Raw genomic sequence first — 15,118 nt, 5'->3', positions numbered from 1 at the left:
TCCCAGGATACTAATGCAGTCGATATTGCAAATATTTTTTCTCTCCCTTGGACAGTCCGCCCCAGCTGCCCAACCCAGGCACTTCCTCTCCAGCTAGGAAAAAGAGGATTGTGAATTATTCCATTGTTTGTCAGTTCTTACTCCCTTCTCTTCTCTCTCTCCCTCCATCTAATGGCAAGCTGCCCAGATCACTGCTGCCCTAAAGAATTCTGCGCCTGAACTGAAATTATATGTTGCCATCTTTGTTATTTTTGAGGTCTTTCTTGGTGGAAACTGCTGTGGTGATTCATGTTCTCGGGAGGCGTTTGCAATGTCCAGGAAGTTGAATGGAAATGAGTGACGAGTTAGAAAATAGGAAAAAAAAGAAAAGAAAAAGCTGTCATCAACCATCATCTCCTGTTAACACACCACACTACCTTTGTCTCTCTTCTCTCTCACCCTGCCCACATGCTCCATATGTATTTATAGCCAGCACAAGCTGGACCGTGATCTTAGTTTTTGCATATGCAGTGAAAGCAAAAGGCTTCTCAAGTTTCTCAAGTTGCTCAAGTTGCGTAATGTGGCTGGAGCTACATCATGTGAACACAGCATGTGTACATTATGTGGACTCCAGCTCGGCCTGTCTGTTATCTCAACGCTAATATCAGCAGGGGTTATGGAGCTGGCCATCCCTCTCGCAGCACATTTCTCTCCTGGGTGTGTAGGAGGGTAAATCAGCGTGATCACACTGTAGAGCTCAAGGCACAATTATACAGGTTCTATAAATGTCTTCACCCAGGCTATTAGTCAGAGATATGCTGCAAATGGACATTTTCAGTCCAGATTGAAATCCTATAATAAAATCAGACATCCTATTATACGAGTGAATGGTGGCACATGAAAAGGAGGTTATTGTTAACCAACAAAAAAATCAGACGGAACTATTCAAAACGTAACGCGGTGAGCATGATTAAATTATCACTGAATTTAAGCATCGCTTTTTATGTATAAAATATTCACCAAGTGGAGTGAAAAGGTGGCGGAGCGTGTTTAGTTACCTGCTTCTGAAAATCATCACATGCTCTGCAGAAAGGAGCGTGTCACTTTGATGGAGTCCATCTTTTTTTACATTTACATATGAACCATTCTACATATATCCCTACATAAATACCATTGCTGTGATGTAACAGCTCTGCGGACCAAACTGCGATTTATCTCGTCTCTCTCTGATGCTCACGTGTTTTATTGTTCACACTTTTTATCGTTTTCTATTTATATTTTTTACTTTTTTTCTATTCCCATGATATATACAATCACCAGCCACTCTGTTAAGTACACCTGTTCAACTGTATTAACACAAATGTATAATAATTAGCCAATAACATGGCAGCAATTCAGTGGCCTGCTTAAGTTCGAACGGAGTATCAGAATGGGGAAGAAAGGGGATTTGCAGTAAGTGACTTGCTGATCAACCTGGATTTTCCCAGACAAAACATCACTAGAATTTACAGACAATGGTCACATCAGTGAGCTCTGGGCAAAAATGCCGTGTTGATGTCAGAGGTCAGAGGAGAATGGCCAGACTGCTTTAAGGCAACAGAAACAACCACGCTTTGCAGAAGAGCATCTTTGAATGAATAGCAGGTCAAATCTGTAAAACTAAGTACAGCAGAAGTCCACACCAGAAGCTAAGAACAGGAAAGTTCACACAGACTCACCAAAACTGGACAATAGAGGTTTGAAAAAATGTTGCCTGGTCTGATAAGTTTCAATTTCCTTTGTGACACCCTGACAGTAGGACCAATTTGGCCTGAATAACATGAAAACATGGTGATGGTGGTGTAATAGCGTTGGGGATATTTTCTTGGCACAGTTTGGGACCCCTTAGTACCAACTGTCCATTTGTTAAACACCACAGCCTATATGAGCATTATAGCTGACCATGTCCATCTGTTTATGACCACAGTGTACACATCTTTTGATGGCTTCTTCCAGCAGGATAACACACCATGTAACAAAGCTCGAATCACCTCAAATTGGTTCGATAGTTGTTTCACAGAAAGAAAGCTATAGCTGATGTTCCATTTCCTGCATGAAGAAAGCTGCGTTACAATACAGCAGAACTTTTGTAACCACTGTCTGATCCTTTAGCTGTATCACTCAAGTTTGAAAGATAACTAAACAAACTAGTTTCCCAGCTTATTACCAACTGCTGCCTCCGTGACTGTAGCTGTGATTATGACTCTAACTGTAGCTAGCTGTGGTTTGGCTGTTAAGAATATGGCTGTGAGTCATTAGTTTAAAATGTGTGTGTGGGTGACTATGTCAAGTAAATTGTGCTGGTTGAGTACAGTATTAAGTTCCTACAGTTGTTGCTAACACATCTGTAATAGAAGGGCCACAAAGATTGGTGTACAGTTACAAATATTCCTGCACACTATTTGATTGTACCAGCACTACTGCAATAGCCATATCCTCAGGCAACACAACTTGTCAAAGCATGGCCTTTTAAAATGAGTGATGTGTCAAGTGTCAAGTCACCAGTTCTTTTCCTAGTCTCTGCAGAGGGATTCCCTTAACTGGCAGTGTAGATTAATCATATTGTGTCAGATTTATGTAAAGCAGGCAGACAAACATCTTTCTCCCATTCTCTTGCAGGAGGCTCTCACCCAGGCTGAAGCTCAAACCCAGCCCGAGTCCCAGTCAAGGCCCCAGGTCGACCCATCCGAGCTCGCTCCACGTCTCTGCCACCTGGTGCGGTCAGAGATGGGCTACGGCTTCAACCTTCACAGTGATCGGTCGCGGCCCGGACAGTACATCCGCTCCCTGGACCCTGGGTCACCTGCAGACCGTGCCGGGCTCCGGCCTCAAGACAGACTCATAGAGGTGTGGAGTCTTTGTATCTGTAATATTACTCAGAAAAGTAATGTGTTACACATTTCTTGTTACTGTTCTTGAAAGTAATGCAGTAATGTTACTTAATTACTCACTATATGAAGTAATCTGTTACATTATTCTACAAAATGACCTGAAATGCAATGTTGTATAATTACCAGTTCCACAGACCACACAAGTAACTATTCTAAAGAAGACGCACATACGGTCTTTCTTTCAGTTTTGAATGCATGAACATAAAAACCAGAAACACAAAGCAAATCTTTTCTTTGTGTTGGTGGTTTTGCCGCCCCTCCCTGAGACTTCAAAGCGATCGTCATGGTGATCGCTGTACATCATCGGTGATAGATGTACAGGTAGAAACGTAGGCTGCAGGTCTGACTGACGCTGTTGCCCGTTGAAGTTCAGGGCCTGGTTTGCTGGTTACGTTCAGCTTTAACACCACTTTGGGTTCCATCCATGTTAGTAGCATCATCCAGTTTGTCTGTCCTGGACTCACTTCGCATTTCAACATCTTGTCCTTTCGTGCAATAAAAATAAAGTTAATGTCCATATCTTCATTCCTTAAAAGCTGTAGGCCTCTCCACCATTTGCCTCCTCCGAGCCCAGCATGCAGATGACTGAAGAACCAAGTAACACAAGAAAAAACTTAACTATAATTGCAATGTAATTACTTAATTTACTACAACAATGCGTTACTGAAAAGTGTAATGTGATTACACTAATTTGTGACTTTGGAATGCACTACACACGGCACTGAATATTTCTGACAATTCAGTGCAATCCAGAAAAATCAAATTATCTAGTAAATTTTTCCTGTTTAAAGGTAGGAAAGTCCAACTTTTACAGGTGTATGTATTTGTGATGTAAAATTAAGTTATTCAGACAGTATGATGACAACATCCCTGAATTCAGGGGCCATGTGATATTTTGAAATTGGTTAACTGGATATAACTTGAGGTGACGGTTGTGCACAGTCCCAAACAGATACTTTTAGGACATAGATAGACTTGCATGCTGAATGAGTGAAGTCAGTAAAGGCTGGCGGGTCAAAGAAGTGTCCTTAAGCAATCTAAGGTGTAAAATTTCCAGAACAACATATTAAGTAATTATTGTGTGAGTGGTTTTTGGCGTGGGCACAGCAGACCAGAAAAACAAGTGAGGATACTTTAAAACACGTAGACACACACTGATGAGTTGATTACTGGTGATGCATACTGCATTCCCGTCACTGAAGATTATGAATACCAGAGTATAAGAACCTCAAAAGGCCTCTTTCGTAAGAAATGACATACCAAAACACTTCGCGTGTTTTTCTTCGTAGCTTTTCCCTCATCACTAGAAGCTGACGTGTGACTTTACATTATGGTTGCATTTGAAAAAAATCCATTTGATTTACAGTATTTTTACACAAGACATGCGCCACCTTATTGGAGACATTCAAAATTCAGCACTAAATCATTTTAAATGGTATCAAATGCAGATTTTTCATTAGTTACTATTTTTAAACAAAGGCTTCAGGAGTTGAGAGCAGGCTCACACATCTGATCAAATACAGATGTGACCCCGGCTGTAATTAAAACGGCGGGCGTTACACGTTTGTGTTTCTAAGGATAACAGGACCTGCAGCCTGAACTCGAGCTTTACTGTGTCAAACCGGTGAGGCAGAGCAGGGTGGTCTCAGGGGAGAGGAGGGTCAGCTATAAATCACTTTGAGCTGAGACATGAAACAATACGGAGCAACACGTAGAAAGAGACGGAGTGAGGTGGATAGCAAAGAAAGAATACAGCAGAAAATGAAGATGCATGTGCAAAAAAAGAAAAACAACCTAATTATTTCAGATTTCCACCGGAGTGAGGAAACTGGTTAGAAAGTTCATGGATGTTTGGTGAACTTTCCCCTAGATTACACAAAATCCACGCTACTGAAACATCATCATCATTATAAGTCGTTCTTCATCGGAGTGTACACACACACACACACAGCATTCACCCTCCATTCCCATGACCTTTGACCTCTCTGGCTCTACATCAGGGTTGAGACTAGAGTGCAGCACATTGCTCCAAACAGGACTCCAACAGGCTCTGGTAGAAAAGTCAAACGAAGCTAAAATCCAGAGGAACATACTGATGCTTTTGTAGCTCCTGGTTTCAGTTGATAGCTCGCAGATATACTTCCTCCTAAGTAAATATGGTGATGTATTACGATGGGTAGAAGAGTTAGATGAAGAGAGCCCCATCAGCCAGTTAGCAGGGATGACACATATTTAATTTGAATGTACTGGCAATCCTAAGCATAAAAATCACAATAAGCCATTAGAGCAGATTCGGTGGTGCAGTTCTTTAGCACTGTCGCCTCACAGTAAGAAAGTTCTTGGTCAGCTGGGACCTTTGTTTTTGGAGTTTGCATGTTCTCCCAGTGCCTGCATGGGTTTCCTCCAAATGCTCTGGCTTCCTCCCACAGCCCAAAGACATCCATGTTGGGTTCATTAGTGATTCTAAATTGGGTGTAGGCGTCAGTGTGAATGGGGGGGGTCTGCTATTCTGCGTTAACCCTACCACAGACTGACGACCCATGTCTCTCTCATTCGAGCCCTTCCACAACCTTAGTTGGAGTTTAAGGAAATGCATGGATATTCCCGAATGCTTAAAGTGAGTTTTGCCCTTTTTCTCCAGTCTTTATGCTAACCTAAACGAGCAGAGCAGAGTTGTTGTTCACCAAAGTTAGCAAAAGGCGAGTTTGTGCTGGCAACGTGCTTATCATTAGAAAATAAAGTGCGCTGATGCTTCACTGGAAAATTAGATGGCTGATGAGAGAGTGTGGGAACATCCTGTAGCAGGTCAATGAAGGCAGTGACTGTCCTCCACCTCCCTTCTCCATGGAGACAGAAACCGAGGGACACTCACAGACATGTACATTCATAAACAGATGAAGTTGAATGGTACTCAACTTCACTAATTTAAAGAGCTTGAGTGGAGTTATGAATACGTATGCATATGCAGGGTAAAGAGCAGGGTTAATTTGTATAGAAATAACACATCCAGTATTGTGTGCTTAGTTTAGAGCAGAGAAAAAGTTATGTTTAATTTCCTGTCAAATGCTGGACTTTCTTACTAAACAGAGCTTAACGACTTTATTTCAGTGTATGAGTTGTTTGTGGATCAGCAAGTCTTTGTCAAGTTAGTTGGCTGCTGTGTGCGTTAGTGTGGGAGAGCACCCTGATAATTACAGCCGTCTCTGACCATGCATCAAGATGCGCTTGTGTTATCTGTCAGCAGCTTGTTAGAGAGGTGAACAACCATGACAGATCTCTCTTTCTCGGTCTCCCGGCGTCTTTTTCTCTCACTACGCCCCATTACACAGGACGCGTGTTAAGACTATGATGAGAGCTCAGCTTTCTGCCCATGTCTGGCAGAAGCCCTGACACCAGTGAACGCCTCATCAGTCTCTGCTCCAACTGACTCACTCATTCCAGGTTTAGCCACATGGACACGTGGAGTGTTTTTTCCACGTTATGGCACCATGGTGGCCTAACACCTGCATGATGGTTGCCTCACTATCTCGCTCATCACAAACATCACATTTTTAATTCCAGTTTGCTGTGAGGGACGAACACCTTACAACAGGGTTGGGCAATTAATTTTTCCAAAGGGACAGCTGTGGAGGGCTGCACCGATAAGATGAACTCAATTCTTCTCAAGAGTAATTTAACTGTTTATATAAACTCATTTGTGCAACTCTTTACAACAGTCCCAGTTTTTCTTGTTGTCCCATGGTAAAAATGGATATCCCACCCCTGCCTTACAGTGTCAGTCAGACGCTACTCTGACTAAAATACTGTATGAATACATCAATATAAGAACCACTGATGGGAATGCCATGATTTATATTTACAGCCATCTTCAGAAGGAGTTGTTATCATTTGATGCTCAGTATGCTGCCCCCTAATGTAACCACCAGGCCACAGTTTTTACACCACTTTCTGTTCTGACTATTTTAAATCAGCAAACATTTTAAACATGCTAAACTTAGTAACCCAGTAGAAGTTATTGTGCCTGTTATCATCCTTACCATCAGCATTCTAGTATATAGTTACTCATTTGAAACTCTGCTATGTGTCCCTTTTGACTCCCACACCATGTGCAAGTTGGATGTGAAGACCTCTGTCTTCACATCCAATTCCAATTCATTTCTATTGGTGCCACACCACTAGAAACCTGTTAAACTCCACGAAACATGTTAAATTCCCTGATGAAACTTTGGAGTTTTCTAGGTTGAAAATAAAAATAAAGGTATTTTAAGTGTGAATCAAGTTGCTGTAAGGAACGCTTACAGATGAAGGGAACAGATAAGTATATACTATCCTAACAGAGCACTTTGCACTTTGCTCCTGACTGTGGGATTACTTGGCGTCTGAGAGTTTTTAAAAGTAGAATGGGAGTCAGATCCTTCAGCTTTCAGGTCCTTTCCTGTAGAAGCAGCTCCCAGTTTGGTGTCAGGAGGCAGACCAGTTAGGCTTAAAACGTCCCATTTTGATCAAACTTAGTTTCAGTTATGTTCCAATAAGGCTCAGACTTCACTCTTCGTATGTTTCTTCTCTTTCCCCTTATCCCCCCTCCCCGAGTCTGGGACTGCTGGAGGTTTCTTCCTGTTCAAAGGGAGTTTTTCCTTCCCACTGTCACCAAGTGCTTCTTCAGAGGAGGTCGTCTGATAGTGGAGGTTTTCTTTTCTTTCTAATATTGTAGGTGTAAAGCACCTCGACGCAAGTGTTTCTGTGGTTTGGAGCTATATAAACAAAACTGACGTGAACGGAACAATCGAAATGATTGTTTAGCTGGTAAACTTGAAAAATTGCTGTTCTATGTAAATTACATTAGCATCTGTTACAAGCATGAATTAATCTGAGGCAAAATACTCGCAAACATTCATCTAAGTCACTTTTCATGCTTTGTTTGTTTGTCCAGCATCCCCCCCTGGGACTCTGTGTGGACAGAAGTGTTAAAAGTCACTCACAGTATCACATGCGTCATATTCTCAGATGTGTGGCTGCATTTAAAATTGTTTGTTTCGATCAGTCCAAGGTTAGACTCACATGTGCAAATAGCATGAAAAACGTGAACTGCAGGTGGCAGGACCTCAGAAACGCACAGTCAGAGTATCAAGAGGTCCCACAAGGGTTTGTCCCATGAGATCCCATGAGAAATAAGCTTCTGCATGGTTCCTACAGCCTCTATTAATGAGCTCAGTGGGCAAAGAACAGAGTGTATTGTCTTGTGTGGGATGGACTGTTAATGAAGTCTGTGAAACATGACACAACACCTGTTGTTTGGCCAAATACAAAGATGTTTGTTCTCTCGGATTCAAACTGTCTGTCTGTCCCTCTGGCTGACATAAGTCCTGCATTTGTGATTTTTGATGTAGAGAGGTTCATATTTTTTCCATCTGTTGATCCTGCTCTCTCTACATTTCGCTTCCATCTACTCTCTTTGCCCTTCCCTTCATTTTCTGTTTCCTGGTCTGTCATATTGTACCTTTTTGTCTACAGTTTTAGTTTCTAAAGCTCAAATTTTCCATCCTCCTCTATCATAAGCAGTGAATTCTTACACAAATTTCCCTTCAGGACACTGACACCTGAAACTTGCACTATAGCCAGAGCCAAGGAGAGCCATCAATAATTGATTGTGTACCGACACTAACTCGGCGTGTTGCGACTGCTGCCTTTTGAGAAGCCACGGTCTACTCAAAGTTTTCAAAACACAGCATCTAGATAAGATGAGGCAACAACAGACTGTTGTGCTATGCAAGTGAAGTGTAGAAAGCAAGGGCGACGTCACACAAGAGTAGATGTGGATGTGTGCTTTCCACACCGTTACGTCACGCTGCATCCACGGCCACACGCACGAACAGATGTAAAGAAAAAAGCTTTGCTTAATCGCTGTAGCAGAAATTCAAGAGATAGTAGAATTTTTGCATTTTTCAGGCCCTCTGAAAAATAAACTCTGTGCAATTAGTTTGTGGCTGCTTGGCTCCCCCTGCTGTTTGAATGAGGTAGCACAGACTTATATACTGTACTGTCCCTTAAATACTGACATTTTCACAGCAGTCAAAATACCCTAAATGTCATTCCTTTAGGCTAACATTTTATGACTATTCCTAAAGTGACCCAAATACATGCAAAATTACATCAAATACATCAAATTTATCTCTTTAGATTTTTTTAGATCCACCATTCTGGGTCAAATCGAGGAAAATCATCTTTTGAGGGAATCTTGAATCCTCAAACTATACATGCCATGTCTGTGTGTATTTTTTTATGGGACAGTGATGACAAAGTTGAACAAGGACCTCGACATTGTAACGAAGACCGTCCGTGTTCCCATCCCATTTGCCCAGATTGCCCAAAAGACACTCCATGGGAGTGTAGATAACTTCATGTTGCTGGTTATAGTTACAGTTACTCGTGTAACTCGGACTGTGACTGAGCATTAACTGTTTACAAAACAGGTCTTCATAACAGCATGAATAACAACTTACTCAGCGGGTCAGAAGGTTACCAGGTGTTCAGTCCAAAATACAGAGTACTATTCACTGTATAGCTAACTATTAAGAAATTCAGTTTAAAGCTGTCATAAGCCTGGATGGAGCAGTTAAAAAGAATTACATGTAAAAGCCTGATTCTTTTAAACAAAAGCAACCTTCCTTTTTGTGTGTGTGTGTTTTCCAGGTTAATGGCGTTAACATCGAGGGCATGCGGCATGCAGAGGTGGTGGCCTTCATCAAAAAAGGGGGAGATGAGACCTGGCTGTTGGTGGTGGATCCAGAAACAGACGAGCACTTCAAGAGGAGGGGATTGATCCCCACAGTCAGCCATGTAAAAGGTGGGACTGTGCTACATCAGACTTTTTGATGGGCTTGAATTTCCAAGCCCTGTTGAGGAAACACATGGCAGATATTTTATTGCATTATTTTGGTGAACATTTTTCCAAAAAAGATGTTTATAGTTTTTAAAAACTAGATAGAGCATTTTTCTTTGTTAGAAGACAGTCACAAAGGTAGCCTGTTTAAACAAAAAAGCTTTAAGTACTTTTTAAAAGACTCTACAGAGTCAACTTATAGTAACCGATTGTTCCACGGTTTTGGTGCCACAGGCTGAAAGGCTCTGTCATCCCCTAGTCTATTTAGTCACGTACAGGTAAAAGTAACAAATTCAGAGCCTGTGAATGAAGACAGCAAGCAGCAGTGCAATTTGTAGGAAGCTGACATAAACAATCTGGAGCCTGGCCATTGTATTCTGTATGTAAATATAAGAATATTAAAACAAATCCTAAAATCTCTTGGGAGTAAAGAATGTAAAGAGGATAAAATGGGAGTGATATGAGCTTACTAGAATGTTTAACAGGCTGGCCACAGTATTTTGTATTGCTTGGAGAGGTGAAAGAGATGATTTGTGTAAGAATGTAAACAGGACATTACAGTAATCTAAACACGATGGCACAGAGGGATGAATATTTTTCTCCCGTTCACCTGAGGAGACCATATGTTGCAATTTAGAAATGTTCTTTAAATGAAAAAGGCAATAAAGGCAGAATAGAGACAAAGATTTTTCATCCAAGTTAAAGCCCAGGGAAGAATTGTTGAGCCTGGCATATTTTATGATATTGGTCTTGGTCTTGGTGATATTTAAAACAAAGTAATTGGTAGAGAGCTAATGACTAATCTGTGTTAAACAGTGGACTAGGGAAGGCACCCTGTCCAGCTGGTGAGGTTTAAAAGGCATATACAGCTTAATGTCATCACCTAGAAACATTTCATAAGAAATTTCAATAACAGATTGAAGAGTGCCAGCTAAAATAAGTATTTAGAAAGAAAAATACTAATATCTAAATCTAACGCAGAGCCAGCGATACCAGCTAAAACCTTAAGCCTATAAAGTAAAATGTTACGGTTAATGGTATTAAAAACTGCACTGAAGTAAAATCCATAAAACGCCATAAAAAGATCATTATAGACCTTTAAAAGAGTGGTAGCAGTGGAGCGCTGCTTTTTACAGCCAGACTAATTTGGCTTTAATTTGTTCAGTTCATCTGCTTAGCACTGACTTAAAAGTCTAGCATACACAAACAAATAATTTGGGGTATCTTCCTATGTAAAGTTAGAAGAAAACATCTAATGAGATCCCATTTTTTAGATGAACAATTATCATCAAGTAATAAACAAAGTAAAGACAAGCACTATGTCAAATAAGCTGTGGGCTTGGAAAACACTTTCTTCATATGTGAATGTTTTCGCAGACTATGACGGTCCATCCATATCCAATGGCTCCCCCAGTCCTCAGATCAATGGCAGCTCTACCACTCAGTCCATCAGGTCCACGCACTCTGACCTCAGCAGCCAGGGCAACAGCATGCAGGTGGATGTGAGCATTCGTGCACAGTGACATGTTTGGGCTTTGTACCTCCACATAAAAGCCTCTACCCTAAACCTTTGTTTGCATCTGTCTGTCTCATCATTTCTAGCTGGCAGATGATGAAGGTGGCCAGCTGTCTGACCCCTTTGCCGAGATGGGCCTGAGTCTCAGCGCTACGGCGGCAGAAGAAAAGATGAAGGTCCATGCCAAAGAAAAGAGGAAGGCCCCGCAGATGGACTGGACGAAGAAGCATGAGCTCTTCAGCAATTTCTGAGACATTCTGCTCTAAAGACACGACAAAGGAGAGAGCTCTGTGCAGATCCCTGAATGGGAGACTTATCCACTTGATACACAGATTCTCTTCTTCTTAGACAAAGAACCAAGATAACCCTTAAAACAGAAGATATTTTCATCCTGGGATTTAATGTGACAGAATTGTTCGAAGGATTTTACTTCTTAAGTGACTTAATAGTTCCTTTTCGTTCAAGTCCAGCATAAAGGAAGTGTTATATGACTTTGTGACTGCAAATGCTCAGAAGGGAACTTTGTCCTTACATGTACTGCTGTCCTTGGGGAAAGTGCAGTCAAATATTCACAAATTTGCCTTTGTCTTTACTTGATGATCCCATTCTCCCTACTCCTAGAGACTCTTTTTGACAGCTATTTTTATATTTAAAAAGTATAAGCGACTATGATTAAACAGTATCCCATCATCGTGGACTGCGTTTGAGAGACTTTTGAGGACACTGTGACATGAATGATTGTGGATAATGTGGGGATTTTGTCCCACAGACGTCATAAGAAGCCCCAAAGTTTGACAGAAGATCACTGTGAAAGAGTTGAGACCCTCCACCTTCAGCCCATTGATCCCATTGATTGTAACCATTGATAAAGAAAATGATAGTTGAGCATAGTGTATCCTACATGTATTTGTACCTTTACTTCAATTACTTTGATTTAAGAATCCCCTACTTGTTATTTAACCATTAGTCGTAATAAGTGTATCACCACTAATCTCTATTTACAAAGTGCTCCAGTGCACACATGCATAACAAAGGGAGGCACCACTATTATTAATTGTCTTACTGAAGGAAATAATAGGCATGAAAAGTGAGGTAGTTTCTCAGGGGAAATAGTGCGAGGGATGAGTTTTGTTGTTGTTATTGAAGGCTCGATGTGTACAGCAGGGGGCGAACTTACACCATGAATAGAGACCCCTTTTGGCACTAAACGGAATAGATGTTTATCCAGACTTCATTCATCATTTTAAAATGTCCCAGAAACATTAAATAATTCAGATGAAGTGGAGAAAATAAACTTTAGATAATTTGAAGATGTATTTGTATTAGACAGCATTATTCAGATTTAATGTGAAGTGGCCTACACTTTATGAGCTTGTTATGTTTTGTTGGACTTTGATTCAAAGGTAAGTTGTTAAATATGAAGGTATGAAGCTCAGCATCATTTTATAAGTAGCTTTGGAAGGAAAATGTCATTGTTGGCCACGTGCTAATAATCAGTCAGTATTAACTATAGTATTCTCTTGTAAACAGGAAGTTTATCAAGTTGATTTGTGCTCAAGGAAGGTCAATATTTTGTGACATACAGTGCTGAGAGAAACTCCTGAGCCACCTTTCATTTTTTTCTACATTTTGCTAGGAAAATAGGAAATATATAACAAAACATGTGCAAATATACTTGTAAATACAGTATGTAAGGCAAAAATTCTGATGAGATTGTAAGTCAATATTTTGTATGACCACCTTTATTCTTCAACATAGTCTGAATTCTTTTAATGGCTTTCTTGTCATTTCTTTCTTTTCTTTTCTTTTTCGATAGGTTGAAAGTAACAAAGTGTCTAAAGATATCATTTTAAACTGGTTCTTTGCTAAGTTGTCTGTTATGTCTACATACAAGATTGGTTCATTCCTTGGGTTAGATCCCTTTTTTTAAGCTTGAATGAGTCATAGGTCAGTTTTAAGTGCTTAACAAAAAAAGACGCTTCAAAGACTGGACTGAAAATGATTGAAAAAGTGGCCAATTTCAAAAGAAGAGAGAAAAATTACAAGAAAATTGGCTCTATGAAAACAAAATATGAAGAAATGAAGGGTGGCTCAAGACTGTTGCACAACTCCGTACACTTACCTGCTTTCGGCCAGATATAAAGCCACAGCTAAAAGTACTTTGGACTTGCTTAGCCCAACTGTGTCTGGAAGGAACAAAATTCACCTAGAAAGCCCACTAATTAACTTGCGTGGTTTATTTTAATGATAATTTTTCTTTAATGAGCTTTTGAGACAAACTGGACAAAAGATGAGAGCCAAAACACTTTTTTTTCTCTTTAACTGCACATCGCTAGGCTAGCTGTTAACGTATTTGTGCTAAGCTAAGTTAGCCAGCTACTCCCTACAGCTTTCTATTTTACTTACAAACAATAGAATGGCGTCTATCCTCTCACAATACAAAAACTAAAAGTATGAGTATTTACCATAACATTGAACTATTTAATGTTCAGCTTTTCAATATAAGAGGATCCATGCAAGTACACTCGTATAGATTGCATATGAAGCTAAATATCTGTATGTATGTATTCTGTAAGTGACAGCCCTGCTTGACCACTGCAAGAAGACAGTATGTTGGAGTCATGGTATCTATCACCTACAGCTTGAGCGGTTTGTGTGGTGTGTTGTAGGTTGTAGGGAGTGTCAGAGAAGCACACATTGAGGTCAAAGATGCTCTGGAGGATCTAGTGGAAGAGACTGTGGGAGCCATGGAGCTTACTGGGGATTATTACACATACAGGGACAGCTGTCATACACATGCTCACACACGTTGGGTGCACAATGTGTGTGGAGAGGAGTTATATATGCCATAATCCAACCAATATTGATATAATGTATGACAGCAAGTGGATTTCTGTTCTCATTCACAACCACAGTCTTTCCACACAGTGTCGTGATTCATCTTCAGTGTCTGTCTGTGTGCTGTAGGGCTCGCTCTGTATGTTCTGACAATCAGCAAAGCAGTCTCTTGTTATTGCGGCTCATGTTTGTACAGTAAAAGAATACGGTATATGTGGCAGGTTGCATTTTTTTCAATAAAGTGTGACAATGGTGTTTCCATCACTCTCCCTAAGATGGATTTGAGCTTTGTTTTGATCTACGTTGTATCACTGAAACATTGCTTCTTTCTATTGGGTTTTTTTTTATAGTCACAGTATCTCTCATTTGCTCCTGATTCCTCTCTTTCCCCCTGAAGCTACTCGTCCCTCTATGGCCCAGGATTATGTGGGCATACGGTTTCAGTTTCAGCGTGTTGTCAGAATTCTCCTCTACCCAGCTGCTTTGAGCTTTTTGGACTGACAAAGGTGAAACTGAGGTCAAAAGTGCACTTGCGTGCACATGTCAGCGTGCATGGTGAATTTGAGGCTTTTGTGTGCACCACTATCGTCTGCCTTGAAGAGAACGACCTTCGGCTGTAATTTTTTTTCACTCTATCTTCATTCATTCCACAGTCTTCTTCTATGACTATTTCATCACGTAAGCAAAGCACAGGTTCATGATAAGCTACTTTTTGTATTACTGAGAAATAGCTTTTTTTCAGGGTAGTGCAATGCTTCAGAACCTGGAGGTCTGGACCCCCAAAATAAATCTGGAGGGACATGAGAATATTAAGTGTATATGAAATAACAAAACTAATATAAATCACATTTGGCTTTTCTCTAATCTTGGCTTTATATGTAAAAAGTTGGGTAATACATGCAACACTCAAACTTCAACATAAACAGTCACAGCCACTGCATTAGTTACACCTTGGTAGTACAGAGTTGGATCCCC

General features: G+C 40.6%; 1 protein-coding gene across 2 annotated transcripts in view; it reads left to right on the top strand.

Annotated features, from left to right (window-relative positions):
• Positions 1 to 14,417, top strand: part of LOC116315650 (Na(+)/H(+) exchange regulatory cofactor NHE-RF2) — a 37,516-nt gene extending 23,099 nt beyond the window's left edge. The window contains exons 3-6 of one of the 2 annotated variants that reach the window (XM_031733998.2): positions 2,638 to 2,865; positions 9,600 to 9,753; positions 11,167 to 11,291; positions 11,392 to 14,417. In XM_031733998.2, the coding sequence (XP_031589858.1) occupies positions 2,638 to 2,865; positions 9,600 to 9,753; positions 11,167 to 11,291; positions 11,392 to 11,556 (672 nt within the window). In that variant the 3' untranslated portion in view covers positions 11,557 to 14,417. The remainder of the gene's footprint in view (positions 1 to 2,637; positions 2,866 to 9,599; positions 9,754 to 11,166; positions 11,292 to 11,391) is intronic. The other variant, XM_031733999.2, reaches the window with a different exon arrangement.
• Positions 14,418 to 15,118: the final 701 nt, after the last annotated feature.

This window comes from Oreochromis aureus, linkage group 4 (assembly GCF_013358895.1).
Source record: "Oreochromis aureus strain Israel breed Guangdong linkage group 4, ZZ_aureus, whole genome shotgun sequence".
NCBI lineage: Eukaryota > Metazoa > Chordata > Actinopteri > Cichliformes > Cichlidae > Oreochromis > Oreochromis aureus.
Note: the sequence above shows the minus strand (reverse complement) of the source record. Positions and strands in the feature narration are given on the sequence as shown.